The 17,609-nt window shown below is 53.1% G+C and overlaps 1 protein-coding gene and 1 long non-coding RNA gene across 8 annotated transcripts in view; one reads left to right on the plus strand and one right to left on the minus strand.

The window, feature by feature from the left end:
• Positions 1–310: 310 nt before the first annotated feature.
• The window catches only part of PHACTR1 (phosphatase and actin regulator 1), a 561,485-nt gene continuing 544,186 nt past the window's right edge, over positions 311–17,609 (minus strand). For all 7 annotated transcript variants that reach the window (XM_043590814.1, XM_043590813.1, XM_043590817.1 and 4 more), the window contains 5 exons: positions 16,645–16,700; positions 11,349–11,410; positions 6,857–6,997; positions 3,978–4,054; positions 311–3,233 (listed from right to left, as the gene is read on the minus strand). In XM_043590814.1, the coding sequence (XP_043446749.1) occupies positions 3,218–3,233; positions 3,978–4,054; positions 6,857–6,997; positions 11,349–11,410; positions 16,645–16,700 (352 nt within the window). In that variant the 3' untranslated portion in view covers positions 311–3,217. The remainder of the gene's footprint in view (positions 3,234–3,977; positions 4,055–6,856; positions 6,998–11,348; positions 11,411–16,644; positions 16,701–17,609) is intronic.
• LOC122489234 lies at positions 11,632–14,182 on the plus strand. The gene is made up of 2 exons (XR_006298877.1): positions 11,632–12,056; positions 13,129–14,182. It is a non-coding gene; the product is annotated as an uncharacterized LOC122489234 (long non-coding RNA).

The raw sequence follows: 17,609 nt of genomic DNA on the forward strand, positions 1-17,609 counted from the left end.
CATCGTCTTCCTCACACAGCCATCATCTGTTAAATTAGAACACAGGAGAGCGCTCCTATACGAAGACAAACTATGTACAGACACCCGGGAAGCCACTGGAAAAAGCAACTGGTTTGGGGACTGACAGACAGATGGGAAGAAAAAGTCATCGGAGGTGACCTCCACCCACTGGCTGTGCACGGGGAGAGTCTGAAATCCCATTCATCGAAGCACACACCACAATATTCATTCGGCAAATATAAATACACGTCCATAGCGGGAGAAAAATAAACCCAGAGGTTTTTTTTTTTTGTTTTTTTTGTTTTTTTTGTTTTTATCACACCTACCATCACGTTGTTTGGTTTCTCTAATTGGACATAAAGGCTAACGTTTTAAAAGTTTTACAGGGCTTTGGAGAGGAATCGATCAGCAATTTTGAAACACAGCAAGGAGGCCAACAGGAGTCCCTTCTGCCACAGGAGGTGGTGCGGAGCATGGGGCAATGTCTGCTTTCAAGAGGGAAACCTCTTGAGAAACTTCACATTCTTCCTCACAGTGACCCAGAGGACAGAAGGCTCAACTGGAAACTGACACGCACAAGACCTTTGAGAATCGCAGCTTTTTCAGAAAAGGGGATGCATTTTAAACCATCTAGCCCATCTCTCCCTTTTTTTTTTTTTATAATTGTCAATTTGCCATCTTAGAAAGTAACACCTCTTCCAGTTGTCCTAACGATATGGCAAAAAAAAAAAGAAATTGGGATAGATTTCTAGAAAGACCTCAGGATTTCATGAAAGGGAGGAGGCGGCAGAGGGCCAACCTGTGGTCCATGGAGGTGGCAGAGCCCCCTGAGCTGGGCTTGAAATAATCGCCCACCTTGATGGCGGGTGGGATTTCTGTAGCACAGCAGGTGCACCCTAATTCCTGCAACTGACTTCTCCCAAAGGGTGCTCTTCGGGGATGGAGGCTGAAATTGTGTTCAATTTCTCCCCAGCTCCAAGCGGACTGCAAGAACAGGGCACTTTGGGCAGGAAACCTGGGCTGCTGGCTGGCTGCAGGAAACGGACTTGGGCGTCACGTTCCCAGGGCATCAGAGGCCCAAAAATCAAAGCCAGCAAAGAAGCCATTGGCCTTCGAGGGAGGAGTCCAGGCAATGGAATGAGTTCCCGTAGGACTCGCTCCTGGGCCCGCGGAAGGCCTGGCCATCATGTCAGGGCCCTGTGAGCCGCATGAAGACAGCTGTGAGTTACAGGAAGCTCAGACTCCAACCCGGGCAAGGCAGGCACCTCCGCCTGGAACACGTGCCCGCTGTAGAGAAGTTAAACGAAAGAGCCCTACATCTTTCGTCACACCATTTGCACATTCAAACGTCAGTAAGCCTTTCGGGAAGACTGTGTTTACAGCCACGCTAAAATCCCGACCACGTTTTCCCTGAACTATCAGATTCCACATTCAAAGAGAAAAGGATCTAGTGACGGCCCCTCCTTGGGCCAGGCAGCGGCGTGCTCACTCCCGGTGGTACGGGGACAACTTTGCGACGGCTACTGGGCACTGCCTGAAGAACTGCCCTGAGCTCCCCCCAGACTCTGCACAGCTCCTGGGTTAACGGCGGCCACAGGGGCTGGTAATGCCTGCCGAAAATACAACGGCCTCGCCGATGGGTGTGCATCCCAAGAGTAACTTGCTTCCCACACGTTTTGGGGTGGGAACTGGTCAACTCCTTTCTGTGAAGGCCAGTCTGGGATCTTCCTAAATCTCGGGCATGTGTGGAGGAGAGCAAGCCATTACCGAGAAAAATCACGGTAACTGTGAGACCACGACGGAGGTCCAGGCAGGGCTTGGTGACAGAGGGCCCTACAGGGTCCGTCAGGCAGGAAAACAGAAGCAGCCGCGACGGGCCCCGTGAAGAGAGTGGTTAGGGTTTTGGGGGCTGGCCTTCCACTCACTGCACATCTTACCCGGGGTGTCCCCGTCAGGAGGGCACGGCCTTCCTGTGGTCCCAAGCGAATGGGACAGCTAGAGATACACCTCCCATCAGCTTTACCAGCACCACGAGGGAGAGGAAGGATGCTCTCCAGATGGGCAGGAGCAGGAAGGTACAGCACGGGCAGGTGTGGCTGGTGTTTGCGCCATTCTGGCATATGCCAAACCCTGAAGGCCCTCCACAGAAACTCTTCAGTGCAAAGAAAGGAGACTAGAAGGCCATCGGGTGGTTCTGGAGTCCCAGTCCGTCAGAGACCGGTGAGCCAGTCTTTCAGGAATGGTTTCTGGCTTGCATGCATTGGTCCTACACTCAGAAGCTGTTACCTTCCAACCCATACAGTCACTGGCCCTGGGGTGCGTGGAGAAAACGAACATCAGCCAAGCAGTTTCTCTCCCCAGCCTCTCCGTCCTCACCAGGCTCCTTACACTCAGCTGCACCAATGCCACGGGCGTCCCACAGCAGTGGCCGGGCGCACAAGACCACCCGTGACATTTGGCTTTTTTAACACAGATGGGTCAATTCGAACTGAGCAGATGACAACTTCCCCTGTGCACACCAGAGCTTCCCGGGAGGCAGCTCCACTCAGTCTGAGGGGACAGGATAGGTGCTCAGTGCCGGCCTTCCATACCTGCAGCCCACACACTCTCGAGACAGACAGTCGACCACAGACTCCCCCAGAAAAGCATCTTCCCTTTTGTTCACGGTATGGATGACGGCTGAAGGGAGAGAAAGGACAGGGGTGACTGAGAACAGTGCTCCCTCTCAGCCTCCTCCTCCTAAGAGGCCCCCAAGTCGGACGCCACACCCGGAGCCAGTGTGTTTGGCCAAGTCTAGAAAAGCCAACCAGACCATGTGCACAGTCCATTCCAGGCCGAACCCACCGCCTCAGCTTTCTTTGGACCCAGGTGACAGACACTTGAGGGGAAGAGGTTCGCTGGAGCCTAAATGAACACGGCACCTGCCAGGCCTGGAGGGAGAGGACCAGGACCGCTCCGAGCGCCGGGAAGTCTCCACTCTGGCCTGCCGGTGCCCTCGGAGTCCGCGGCGGTACCAGCAGCTCTGACCGCGGAGTGGTGACTGCTGGGCTTTCGCAAAGAGAATCCTGATCGGGTTTCCTTTTTCTTCTTCTTCTTTTTAAAAAAAGGCAGTTCAGAAGATTTACATCATAATGGGGAAGTGAATAAATACCAGCACTTATGGTTCTTATAAATTTATGTTTCGAAGACAGCATAGCACTCAGGAGGAATTTGACTGTTAAGGTCGGTGAAACCTAGAAAACAAATAATTAAGTCAAGACCAAGGGGCTGCTAGGGATGCCAGATGCCACAGCCCGAGCTTCCCATCCTCAGACTCCCCGTGGCTGACGAGTGGCAGGTTAAATCTGGTTAAACCTCCGGCCAAAGGCACATCCCTAACAGAACTCCTCAAGTACTCGAGCCCCCACGGAATTCACCTTATGTTTGGGAGTAGTTTCATCTGGAGCTCCTGGGGGCCCAAACCGGACGGCCCTGGTGGCCCTCGGCCCACGCTCTCAGCCTGGACTCAGCAGCAAGGCTGAGCCCAGGCGCCAGTCGGCACGTCCTGTGTGACCGTATATCAGCCCCTTAAATCTCTCTGTGCCTAAGTTTCCCCGAAGGAGGATATGGGCCCACGGAATCACAGGGGCGAACCCACTCTGGAAGTCCCATGTGGATTTGGTATTTTGCCCAGGCTTGGCTTGGGCTGACTGGATATAAATGTCAATGGGCTTTTCTTCTCAGCTTAGGTTTCCATAAAAACCCGCTCTGGGGTTATGGGTGGTCTGGCACTTAACAGATCTTTAAGTGACAAACCAGGCCTTCAGAAGGTCACGGTGCTCCTTCCCCTCGATTCGGAAACCACGGCGGACCTTCTCTTCTCCCCCACCCCTCCCCACCACACCACCTGTAATCCGGCAGCAGATGGCAGTTAGTCGGGAAGCAGCCATGACCATCTGAAGGGAAAAAAAGGGAAAAGAACCCCTCAATTTACTAACCTTGTTAAATGTCTACTCAATTCATGAACTTCCATTTCAGTGCTTTTAAATTCATTGAGCTCCTTTCGAATGGCAGCCTGGAATGAAGAGAGGTCCGTGAATATGCAGAAGAGACAGATGGAAGGGAGTTCGCTTATTACCTGTTTTGTTTGACAAAGCCGCCGAACGACCCAGTATAAGCATGGAAAATGCATTCCTTCACTGGGAGGGGAAAGAAAATCACCTGGAACCGACAGAGAATCCCCCCGCCCCCTAAATGTAAGTCGCAAATGATATCTGGCCTACTGCCCAAAGTGTCTTTTTCTTCCTCTCTCCGAGGAGCGCCTCCGGGGAAGCAGGAGGCCATGCAGATCTGCCCCACGCTCCTGGGGTCTTGAGTGCACTTTTAAAGTTGTGGTGTTTTTTCAATGTTTTCTTTTTGAGACAGTGCGAGCAGGGGAGGGGAACAGAGAGAGGGGGACAGAGGATCCGAAGCTGGCTCTGCACCGATGGCATCAAGTCTGATGCGGGGCTCCACCCCGTGAACCGTGAGACCATGACCTGAGACAAAGAAGCTCAACCGACAGAGCCGCCTGATGCCCCGAGTGTACATTTACATGTCAACCCCTCATCTTCCGTAGGCAAACAATCTAAGCTCAGCACAAGCACTGTGCTGCCTCAGGATGGGTCGTTCTAGAAGGGGTGGGTCAAATTCCTCAAACTAAGGGAATGGGTGATTGCCAGCCGCCTCCTTTCCGTTTGATTTACAAAGACCTCGCTCTTTCACGGCTCTGTTGATTCGGAGGTGGTCTATGCCGTTATCAAGGGTGTGGCCTCTTTTTGAGTAGCTGCTCCCTTCCAGCAGCACCCGTAGATGTGCTGCGGCTGAGGGAGGGCAGGCAGGCAGGATGCAAGGAGAGACGAGGAGGTGGAACAGAAGGTTCTGACACCGCAGGAAACTTCACTTCCTCCCCAGGCACTGAAATTCTAAACATGCGCTCTTTTCCAGAGCTACTTCTAATGTTCATTTATTTTTGAGAGAGAGAGGGAGAGGGAGTGGGGGAGGGGCAGAGAGAAAGAGAGACACAGAATCCGAAGCAGGCTCCAGGCTCTGAGCGGTCAGCACAGAGCCCGACGTGGGGCTCGAACTACAAACCGTGGGATCATGACCCGAGCTGAAGTCAGACGCTTAACCGACTGAGCCACCCAGAGCTCCTTCTAATGGGAGTGCAGTAAAACCTTGGTTTGTGAACATAGTTCATTCCGGAAACACGCCTGCAATCCAAAGCACTTGTGTACCAAAGCGAATTGCAAGAACCACTGGCTCAGCTGTGATCATGTGACGTTCGGCGTCACGCTCTACTCACATTCCAAGATGTCGCTCATTTCTCAAGTTAACATTTATTAGAAACGTGTGCTTGTCTTCCTCACAGTCCGAGGTTTTGCTCTATTTCCTTCGATGGGACTGTCAAGGCACTGAGAGGCCGGAAAGGCCGGCAGGCAGGATCAGAGTGGCTCCCCCCAGAGAAGGCAGGCACACCCCCCATCTGTGGGCGCCACTTCCTGTTCTTGTGCCGCAGCTCTTGAGGAACTGGGTTCCCTGAATGCGACGCACAACTTCAGCACGTGCATGGGGAGACGCGCTGTACTTTCCCCCCGCTTTTCTGATACCCCCCCCCCCCCATCCTCGGTCAGCAAGGGCGCTGCAGTCAGGCTGTGAACAAAAGGCAGGAGGCGCCAGGGCTCCTTCCTCTGTTCCCGTTTACGTGACACAACAGCCTGGGGGCTGGGCCTCTGGGTCTGTGTGTCTGTCTGGTGGATGGTGGTGCCGGTTCCTGGGGTCACTACCACAGATGCCTGTCCGGGGAAGCAATGAGTGTTACGTTTAAGAGGAGGGCAGAGGCTTCCACTCCATCGGGACCTGTGGGTGGACCCACCGTGTGGGAGGCATTTCTGGAAAGCCTGCTTCTGGCCCCAATGTTCCCACCCGCGTGCGGCGGCTTCCCTGTGTTCAAACTCCCTGCGCTCGATCAGGCCAGAGTCTGCGCTGTAGACGGCCTCGCCCTGCAGCCCACGTAAGAAAGGCACCGGCCCTGCGAATTCGTGGGGCGAAGGCAGGACTCAAGAGAAGGCCCCCGATGTATGCCAGAGTCTCCACAGTGTCACCTGCACACCAGACGTGGTCATTATTTTAGATTTTGTTTTAAAAGGCCCTTAGCTCTCCAGTTCCTAACAGTGACTGGACTAGGGTCCCAAAGGATTACGCAGCAGAGGTTCATTTCGATTTATGGTCCAGGGGACAGGTGAGAATTCCCTTTTGCTTCACTGCATTTCTTACAAAACTCAGCCTCAGATTCTTCTTGTTTTCCAAACGGATGACGGTTTAGCGTAGCGAGGCACGTTTTGCCGTCTCTGTGATTTGTGGCCCGTTTCTACCATTAGGGTATAATAACCGCAGACACAGTGAGCTGGTCTCTTTAGTTTTGCGAATCCTACTGGGTGCCGAGGACAGCGTCCTCTCCACGAAGGGCTGCCAGAAGCCTGGAGCCTCGCACTCGTGAACCGTTCTGTGCCCATACAGATGTTCTGTTTCTGTGGGCACAGCCGCCCACGCGGCCTCTCCTCCTGCTGTCACTCAGCATGACATTATGTGACTGTCGCGTGCCTTCTCTTCGGCAGTGGAGAATCAATTCGGTGACCTCCCCGCAGGTTATCTGGAGCCCTGGGAGAAGCGGCACCCTCAGCAGGCCCAGGGGGCGCTCGGCACCCCATGACGGCCACTGCAACCACGGCCTCGCTGCTGGTCTCATCCCGGGGTCCCGGCAGCAAGTGGGAACGCCAACGCGGGGGGAGACTGAGGCACGAGGACCCCCTACCCCACTCCTCGCCCCTCAGCTTACTTTGTCGGCAGCGGTGAGGCGGGTCCACGGCTTGTCGGCCCTGCGGTCATAGTCCTGAGCGTCAGCCACCTCCACGTAGTCACTGAAACGGATGAGGATCTTTCTTTCTCGAAGTTCTTCCACTGTGGGTCTTTGGCTGAGCTGCAGGGAGGGAGAGAGATGGACCCGGTCAGCCAGAGGAGTGTAGACTGCTGGGTCGGTGGGAAAAAGAGGTCCTGAGAGGCAACCAACACGTCCCTCAGCAAGTGAGGGGCAGGGCCCGGGGTGGGGACCTAGGGCTTCTGACTCCTGGACCTGGGACTTTTCCAGAACTCAGAGAGAGAGAGCTTTATTAGCCCCTGAGCTACCTTCAGGCTCATCCGGATAGACGGGTAGGCTGACTCTTAATAACACTGCAGCGTCTCCTTGTAAGCGGCCTGTCTGCCCGCGTGGGTGCGGGCGTCCGCTGTGGATTTTCCCACACCCGTACCGCGCCTCCCACTCGGGGACGGGAACCTCACACCAGGCTTCGGTCTCATTTTGGATTTGTAAGCCCATGCCCGTGTGTCAGATTGAGTGTGCTCTGCAGGACGGGGCTGGAAATCGTTTTAAATGCGTGTGTTTTAGAACCCCCCCCCCCCAAAGGGCGGATGTGCGAACAATACGCAAACTCAGGGGTCTGCAGCCATGATGTACGAGGCCGGAGGGGACCCCTGCTCCTCACAGTCTGTCCGCAAATGCAGGGCGAGGCTGGGTTTAGGCCAGGAAGGCATGGGACGGGCCTTCAGGACGGGTCTGCGGCGAGGGGGCAGCAACTAGGACGAGAATGTGTATTTATTTAGCCGCCTCGCGGTCCCAGTCACGAGCACCCGCCCTTTGTACTTGGGCGGCATAAGGCTGACGTTTCTATCATCGCTTCCCGTCACTGGGTTTATTTCTCCCGGAGCAACACCGTCGCCGTGTCTTCAGGATGCTGCGAACGCACGTTTAACCGACGTTATTTTAAAGCACTTTTTCCGCCAAGCCCTACGCTGTATTCACTTCTATCAACAGAAAGTGCAGTCAGATACAACCCCACCACAAAGGCCTATACAACACACACAGACGCACAAGTGAATCCCAGCCACCCTGGCTGTCCTGCCTCGATTTCCCGCGGCTGCCACACACCTTTGGTGGTGCCAGCGTGCTCCCGCCCGCCGCCAGCCGGTGGACCGTGGAAGAGCACGCGGAGAAGGAGTTAGATGATTGCCCGGCTGGGATCAAACAGAATGGAGCCGGGTACGGCCAGGCTGCAGGCGGGACCAAAGCAGCCTGCGGCTCCCTCTTGGCCAATGGTGGGAGGGGGGATGTGGGGGATCAGAGGCCTAGCGGGCTGTGGCCCACTTGCCTGGGCCACACGCAGTCCCCTGTCAGAGTGGTTCAGATCTGTGCGGAGGCAGCCCTGGCGTTCCTGGGACAGGACCCTCTGGTGTCAGTGCTGTCCTGTCGCAGGAAACCCACAGCTGTCCCAGGCTTCGTGGGGTACTGTGAACAGTCCATCCGGACTCAAACACGTGCCCTCTGCAACGTGAGTTCAGGCAGCTTTTGCACACTCGTTAAAATACATGCAAACATTTCCTGGTTCCCCAGCTACACAAGGACTCCTGCTCAACATCTCTGGTGCTTCTTAGGACTAGCAAGATTTACCGCGAAATGCTGGGCAGGTGGTGCTAATTTCTAAGTGTACTGTGACAAGAGGAAGGTTAAGCACGGAAGTTCTAGTTTATATTTCCAGAAATCATGCTCTGGATACTTTACCAACAGACTTGGTGGCAGTCTGGAGCGAACAGAAAACTAAATGTTAGATCCAAAGGGCAGGGGCTATTTTTCATGCCTGAGTCCCATCGGAGACTTTAGACACGATCTCTCCAAATCGATAAGGCGCTGCTCCCAAGTGCTAGGAGGGAAGGAATGAGGAGGGGACCGGTTTCTTCCCCGGGGCGGGGGGGGGGTTCTCGGGTGGTGTGTAGGCCACCTAACCAATGCCCCCTGGGACTCTCCACTGCGAGCATGGGCTCGTGCCCTTGGCTACTTAGTGCTCAGATGTGCCTTTGGCTTGCCTTTGGGGTACATGAACCTAGGGTCCTTCCTCAGATGGCGAGGAAATGATCTTTGTGGCCAAAGTCCGTTTTCTGGGGATGGCAGGCTAGAAGAAGGGGCGGGGGGGGGGTGGTGGGGCAGAGGTTGGAAGCATTATGTTTCAATCTACGGCAGAAATATCACTTGCAACCAAATACTGAAAAGTAAATTACTTGAGGCCCCAGATCCACTACTAATACAACTTGACCCAAGTGCATTTCCCCTTTCCCTCTCCTCCCTCCCTTCCTTTCTTCTTCCCATCCATCTATCCATTTAGCTAGCCAGCATGTTTTTTTTTTTTTTCCAAAGGGGGAGGCTGGCATTTATTAAAAGACAGAGCACATACTTTTTAGGTTAGTCTCAATTTGGCTGAAGAAAACGACTGGTCTGTTGCTATCAGTGTCCATACAGGACACTCTCATTTTTCTCCCTACTGCATTAGAACGAAATAGAACTGAATCGAGGAAACCTTAGGGCTGCGGGTAACCGAACGACAGCCATGGTCACTGGCATCTGGTCTTGCTGTGCTCAAGGCTCCAGAGGAGAAAGATCTGCCCAGGGCCAGGAGGCACCACAGAATTCCCTACGTGCTGGCAGGCTCACATCTCTGTCGGCAAAAACAGAGGTGAAAGTGCCTTCCGGTCTTCCCCTTCAAAGCGGTTCTCCCTTCCCTTAAAGTCATTTTTCATTCCCCAAGCCAGTCCCAGGGGAGGGCAAATGCTGAAATTATAAGGCAGCTTTCCTGGGAGAAGGAAGGAGAGGGGACCGGGAGGAAGAGAAGGAAGTTCTCTTGCCTTGGAGACCTGCGAAAATGGGGCTATTTGGGGGCACCTGTCCCTAGCGGTACCCTTCCTTCGGGAGATGGCGGGGGAGGGAACCCTCCTCCCTTGCCAAATTATGCAATTAGCTGACTTTTTGTATACTCTTTTTAAAAAGACACGAACTAAATATAGTCTTAAGTATTTTCCTATTTCTAGCTTTTAGCAAGAAACCCTCAAGTTTAGGAGACTTTGGGCGCAGCAATCAACCCCAATGAATTTTATGAAAATGTGATTTTTTTTTTCCTGAAATGTCTAGACCTTTCTGTATCAGAAAGGAGGGGTTATCACCAGCCTCCTCTGGATAGTCTAAGTCATTTCAAGGACACACTTAAAACAAGGCGGCGTATCTTCCCCAGTCCTCCTCACTACTCAGCCTCGGGAGAAAGGATGCCCTGCCTCCAAAGATGGGGTGGTCTTAGGGATTTAAAGAATCAGACCTTGACTTGGGTGAGGGCACCTGGATAAAGTGAGGTCACTTAGCTCTTGTTTGAGTTCCCAACCAGGGGGACGCCAGCCTGTCATCTGGCCTTTCAGGCTCTTGTTTATTTTCCTTATAATTGGGATAGCATTTGGCTTGTCACTGGGTATTTGGGATGCTCCAAGGGAGACAAAGTCAGAGACGCACAAATCATCACCTTAATAATTGGCATGATGTTTTAGGATCTCTGCATTTCTTCCTTTACATAATATTTCTAGGGAGAAAAGTCCATTCATAAACCTTTGAAAATTAATTTTAATGGGTCTCTTAACTGTCTCTAAGATTTGAGTATCTTTCTCTCAAGAAGGTTACTGTAGGAGTCTGATTAAAAACAGAACATAGTTCCATTTCCTGTGTGTTATCAATTGATTAAACTTGTCAACACCATCCAGGAATAGCCTCAACTAAGAGTCTGTTACTGGAGAGGCCACTCATATGGAATTAGATCCACTCGGGTCTGTGTCACACTGCCGCATCACCTATTCTGGGGGTGAAAATACATACGAATTCCAGCTTTGTGATTTTAAGTGCTTTTCAAACACCTGCAGTAAATTTATCAGCTCTTTGGGCATTTTCCTAAATTCAGTAATTCAAGCTGGATCTGGCATAATAAAACCAAGTAGTTCTCAGTTCATAGGTAAGGCACAGTATCAGGGGAGGCAAGGAAAACTTACTCTCCCAGGGTCACAGCAAATAACTGCATTACATTTGAACTACCGATTTTGATCATGACGTTCCCATGCTTGGTGGCATTACGGTGAATTTCTCAAAAACAAAATGTTCGCGGTAACTGAAAACATAATGCACCTGACATCAAGCTGCCTGGGGGGAGGGAGGCAGGGGTGTCACAGAATCAAGCAGTGGAATGTCACCAGCCCAAAGCACTGAAGGCCATGAAACTGAGCTGACCACCGTCCCCGGGGGGAGTCCCGGAAAATCTAGAGAGTCGCTCGCTCTCACAGCGGAGGCGCGGGGCCACTGACAGAACTTCCTCCGGGCCAGGCAGCTGCAAGGCCACCGGGGCCCGCAGGCGGCATGGGAGCCAAGGGCGGCCCGCGCTGTCTTGTCCCAGCTCCCGCCTGGAGAACCCGCTCACCTTTCGAGTTAACCTCCTCTTGATTTCTCTTTTCTCCTCTTGTTCCTCCTGTTCATTCCGAGCTGCAAGAAACATTGACCATGCTTTGGTTTTGGGAACAGTGTCACACGCAAGTGTACCCTCTGAACCTCTGCAGGCTCCAGGCCAAGCCCCTCACGACCTGAACAAGGGGAGAGCGAGCTCCTGTACCCCCCCACCCCCACCCCACTGCGGCCACCCTCCTGCCTATGGGACGCTTTCCAAACTGCCTGCCTTGTTTCAAACTGATGGTGAGCTGGCTGACCTTACTGTGTTTTCCGTGTGTGTCACAGGTTTTCAAGTCTCCAGGCAGAAATGCCAGGCTGAGAAGTATGGCTCTAAGGCAGGGAGGTAGGTCCTAACAGGATGAGGGTGTTAGCAGGGACATGGGCCTCTGGAGGGAGGTGAGGCTCCCTTCCTTGGACAAGACTCAGGCCGGCTCAACTCTGCCTTGGGCCTCACAGTGACTGATGGGGGCTCATTGTGATGTGGCCTCATGTCTGGTGCTCTGTGGGGACAGAACAGAAGACCAGCCTGTGGGGGTGCCTGCCACTGGCTGCAGAAATGAAACCAGGCACGGCTGAGTCCGAACGCAGCACTGGGCACGCGGAGAGGGATTTCAAAACGCTCACCTTTCGCAAGCCCTGATTCCATTAATTCTTTGAATCTTCCAAGAAGTCCACAGAGCAGGTGTGAGGCCAGAGTGTGGGACACAATTGCCTGCATTTAGACTTTTAAGGAGTGTCTTAGGAGAGCAGACTTCGGAGTCTAAACGTTCTTGGCTTGATATGCGGGGTGACTTACTCACCAGATGTTTAAAGAGCCACAGGTTAGAGGGTCTGGGGAAGGGAGCAGAGGTGTGGAGGGCAGAGAATGCAGGCTTATTTTAAGCAAAGCGAGTGACCTTGGGTACGTCACTTTCCTTCCGGGCCTTGGAATGGAGGCGAGGGTCTAAGCCCAATATCGTCTAGCTTGAAGGTCACAGAAATCAAACCGTGTCCAAAGAAGGTCTCTGATTCTCACCCACTGAATTTAGAACGGCATCCGTGAAGGCAATCTCCTTCAGCTTGGTCTTCGCATCAAATCACTGCTGCTAAATTATGTTTCAGTAACTGAACTCAGGGCACACTTGCCATTCAGTTGGCTCACGACTGGCCAGGTCGGTAAAAGAGGGAAGCCCCTGTGCACAGAAGCGGGGTCCCACCCTGTTCCTCCTTGCGGGTCCTGACAGCGGCCACCACAACCAGAGGCAACTCACACTTCTGGCTGGAAGGGACAATGGCAGTTCAGAGCAGAGCTCAGGCCCTTGAGCGACACCCCCCAGGGGCACAGCTTGCCTGCTGTGGCTGCCTGGGGGGTGGGGTGCGTTTGAGGATCTTGTATGGGGGCACAGAAATGCTCACATCCTGCGGTGGGCAAAGGCCACCATCGGTCTCCACGGAAGCTTGCCCCACAGGGCCCTGGCCCCCCACATGAGAGCCCTTTCCTTTGGATTTAAAGATATCCCATCTCCCTCCCAGAACTCCTTTAAAAATGCAAGTTTTGAGAGGCACCTGGGTGGCTCAGTCAGTTAAGTGTCTGACTTCAGCTCAGGTCATGATCTCGCGGTTTGTGGGTTCGAGCCCCACATCGGGCTCTGTGCTGACCGCTCAGAGCCTGGAGCCTGCCTCGGATTCTGTGTCTCCCTCTCTCTCTCCGCCCCTCCCCTGCTTGCACTCTCTCTCTCTCTCAAAAATAAACATTAACATTTTTTTTTTAATAGGCAAATTTCTCTTGGACAAACACCCATGAAACCAGTCAGCCATCAACATCTTAGTACGAACTAATCTATCAGAGAGAAACTGGAAGGCAGAAAGCAAGAAGAAGGGAGACCCCTGGCAAGCTGCATTTGCAGGTGGCTGGAGTACAGGAGGGGAGGTCTGGTCTGGAGAGTGAGTACCCAGGAGGCACCTCAAGGGAACTTAGTTAAAATGTATAGGCTCACAGGACAGTATGGCCACGAGGGGCCCAAGAGACCACCAAGTCTAACACTCTTATTCTGGAAATAAGGATGCGAAAGCCCAGGGGAGTTAAGTGGCTACTCCCACGCCACGCAGCTAGTTAGACAAACAGTCCAGCTCTTTTTTTTTTTTTTCTCACTAGAATAAGCAGCCTCTTCCCCGTCATGCTTTGCTTGGGGCCAGCCCCTCCTCCTCATTACTGGTTACTGGCCTCAAACTCCAATCCGGGCCCTCTCCTCATCCTATAAGCCCCCTACGAGCCACAGAGGGCGGCATTCTGCGACAGAGCAGGGAGCCTTCCTCTCCTGTGTGTGCTTCTCAGGTCCCCCTGAGGGGCAGGGCCACGAGCCACCACCTATGGAATCTATACCTCTAGTTCAAAGCCATTTACAAACCGAGGGCCATGAATTCTCAGGCTGAGGGTCCCAAGACAACCCCGTTAGGCCACTGGACAGAGAGGCTGAGAAAGGCCCGTGACGTCATCACCTGCTGCCACCATCAGAGTGTGCTCATTATGTGCTCAAATGTGCACAGTGTCTCATTGGCTGTGGGACAAAGCAGGTGCTGCCTCCAGGGGGTGGGCAGGGTGGGGCTGGAAGGTAGCTGCGGGCCCTCCAAGCTCTACCGCAGAGCCGTGACCTGTGTCTCAACAGCACCCTCAGAGATCGGGTTCCTCAAATGACTCAGAGCCCAGAAAGCAAGGTTTAGAAGAATTTGTTTGAGGGTGTTTTCTTACACCGTGAAAACATCTCTTGAGTAACTATCAGAACAGACTTAAGAAAGAAAGAAAGAAAGAAAGAAAGAAAGAAAGAAAGAAAGAAAGAAAGAAAAAGAAAGAAAGAAAGAAAGAAAGAAAAAGAAAAACATGTTTAGGAAAACCAAGTTCCAGAATACAGAGGAAAAAAATAAAAGTTCACACGAAGGAGAAGTTCATTTCTGAGAAGTTTTGAAAACTGAAATGATCAACCTGTTTGAATGCGGTCAGGCAGTTCTTTCATTTGGCTGTTTGAACAGGATGAGGAGGAGAGAGGCGGCTAGAACAAAAGGGGACCATGCGAACAATGTTTTCTGCTCTGGTCCCTGGATCTAAGCCCCTCAGGCTTACCAGACAAAAGTAACAGTCTCTAAGATCTGAAGGTCTTTCTAGATGGCAACAAAAAGCCAACGTGAGGACCTGCCCGCAGTCTCCCAGGGATCTGGGCAAGCAAGTAGGAGCTGGTGCCTTCCGGAAGCCAGAGGTGAGCTGGGGATTTTAGACCTCCTCTTTCTAAACCCCCTGCCCTTGCTGAGAGAATTATTTTCTGAGACCTGAATAATCCCCCAGAGAGTGGCAGCTTTTTTTTAAATTTTTTATTTAAAAAAAATTTTAATGTTTTATTTATTTTTGAGACAGAGAGAGACAGAGCATGAGCAGGGGAGGGACAGAAAGAGAGGGAGACACAGAATCGGAAGCAGGCTCCAGGCTCCGAGCTGTCAGCACAGAGCCCGACGCGGGGCTCGAACTCACGAACCGCGAGATCATGACCTGAGCCGAAGTCGGATGCTTAACTGACTGAGCCACTCAGGCGCCCCAAGCGGTAGCTTCTTTGTTTGGGGGCAGCTTGGAGGCCACTGAACAGCAAGTAAATGGCACTGAGATTGGTTCCTCCAAAAAACACAGATCTGTGTTATGTGTCTGTATGTGTGTGGGTGAAGCAACAGAGGGGGAAGGACACACCCTTACCCACCTTCCCACTTTAGGAACAAATGGACACCTGCTTTTCTTTGTCTCCAACAACGGAAAGGTTACAATGGATCAGGTGTCCGATTGGGACAGAAAGGGAGAGACAGCACACAGGCCAAACGCCGCCCCCCCCCCAACCCTGGAAATCATCTGAAAAAGTTCTCTTTCATTTTATGGCATATTTAGCTTCAAAACCGTGAAGGGCATTCTTGGTTAGAAAACCACATATACGCGAATTCCTAGAGACCTAGGGGGTGTGTGAGGTGCGGGCAGCAATGAGGAAAGCCAACCTTGAAAAGAACACCTGCTGAGAGCTGGGGAGGCAGCAAGGCCAGGAGCAGGGCAGGCAGGATGTCCACAGAGGCAGATATGGCAGGGACAGGTCCTCTGCAGGGGCTGAGGGCCACACGCCTGCCCCCACAGCAACTCCACGGCTCCCAGCAGCAAACCCTTCAAAACCCAGCGAGTCCCAAGGCCACAGTGGGGGGGGTGGGGGGGGTGGGTAGAAAAGATCAAGCACATTTGAGTTTGGTCTAAGTGGAAATATCCAGCTGCTCAAACAGGCTTCACGTGGCTGGCGTGTGTGTGTGTGTGTGTGTGCACGTGCATGCATACACGCGCGTGCACATGCCATGACATTCCCAGGAAACTGTGCAATAGCACGTTATTTCTCCTTTCTAGAAATTAGAAGCGGATGTGTGCGTGGGGAGAAAGGGTCATGAGTGAAACTAAAAATAGTATTTGTTGCCCATCTTAGAAAGGTGCTGGTGGCAGCAGTAACAAAGATGGGGCAGATGTGGGCAGAGGGGGTTTGTTTTTTAACTGTTTAAGATCTCCCGCCAAATGCAGGCATGCTGGCGTCCCTGAGACGTTCGTGTGTTTTCGTTTTACGCCGATGGGACGCCAAGTGGATTCCCTCGCTCTACTCAAGTATCCCTGTGTCCTGAACCGAACAAGGGGCTCGTTCATGGTCTCTGGCCACAGCCAGGGTGACGGGCGAGTTTCCTTTGGGTGAGAGCATTCGGCAGGCAGGCCGTGGGCCAGCTGTAGAAATCCTGAGAGGGGGCAGGAAGCATTCTCCCTGAGAGATGCCTTCCTAGACTTTGCATTTCATGTTCAAAGCGGGGAGGGGGGGTGGGGAGCCAGCTGCAACGGAAGGTCATGGTTTCGAGCCCCCGCCTTCCAGCGGCTGTCTGCCTCCTTTTAGCCATCAGTATAGAAATTTGTGGGTTCTCAGCCCATTTGGGTTGGAAGGTGGCCCTCACCCTGCTCGGAATCATTGAGTGGCTTTGCTTGCCCTCATCTCGCAGCTTCTCTGACTTTACAGCCCACGAAAGGGAAGGTGGCCCTTGCAGCCCGTGAGCTTTGGATGGGCCTAGTGAACCCGAATCTGCCTTCCCTGTGGGGACGCTGCCTTGGCTGTTGTAACACGCGAGGAGGGTCAAGCATCAACCGTCCCACGCGGGCACGACGGACAAAGCTGGCGGCCCACGGATGAACGAATAACCGAAGCCACCGCAAGACATCAGCGACCGCCACGGGCTCAGTCACTTACGTTTTAGAATGTTCCTCTGCTCCAATTCCTCCGCGGTCGGCCTCTGGCTCAGCCGCCTACGGAAAAAATCCAGGAAAAGTTTTTGGACCATATCATATCCTCCTTGGGTCATTAATCTCTTCAGCCCTCGTAGATGCATGAGACAGAGTGAGTGGCCGGAGGTCCCGTTCCATCCTGTGCTCTGAAAGACCGGCTCTTACTACTACCTCATCCTCAGTTCCTCAATTTCAACCCCAGGAAAGGCACCGTGCGTCACGTCATGCCAGGCTGACCCTCCTCCTTCCTCCCGTCATCGGCCCCTGCCCCGCCCTGCTCCTCTGGGGCCTCTGGGCAAGTGGACTCTTCTCTTCACAGAGGTCCCTTTCTCTCCTGTGGCCTCTGCCTTTCTTCCCCAACCCCCCAGGCTAGAGCTTGCTTCTTGCCATGTTTGTGCAGATCCAGTTAGACCATAAAGAGGGTCATGGCCCCGGGGTGACGCAAGAGAGCATGTCTTGTCTGCAAAGAACAATAGACGGTCTTCTTGTCCCCACCCGTCACCACCAGGGCCGCCTTAGACGTGGAATGACAAGCGAGCAGGAACAGAAACGACTCTCCTGTCGCCGGCACGGAACTGAGCCATAACAAGGGAACCATCAGAGCAAGGGCATGAACTCTGCCATGATGCGGCAGTGGAGGGCGGGGACAGACCCTGGTGGCCCCACGAGATGACAGAAGGCGCCAGAAAGTGGGAAGGGTGCCACACGGGAGGACTACAAGCTGGTACGGGCGTAAAAGATTCCAGGAATGAGTCACACAAACAGCGGGCCTCACCATCCACAGAGATGTTTGTGCGTTTTTGTTTTGAAGCTTTTGGAAGTTGGTTAACCAACCACCCGGCAAAGTTCAGCCTCCTGCTTCACCCATGGGATGAGGTGTGTGTGAGATGAGAAAATTGTAGGAGTCCGAGGCTCCTCGGAGTCCTGCAC

This window comes from Prionailurus bengalensis, chromosome B2 (assembly GCF_016509475.1).
Source record: "Prionailurus bengalensis isolate Pbe53 chromosome B2, Fcat_Pben_1.1_paternal_pri, whole genome shotgun sequence".
NCBI lineage: Eukaryota > Metazoa > Chordata > Mammalia > Carnivora > Felidae > Prionailurus > Prionailurus bengalensis.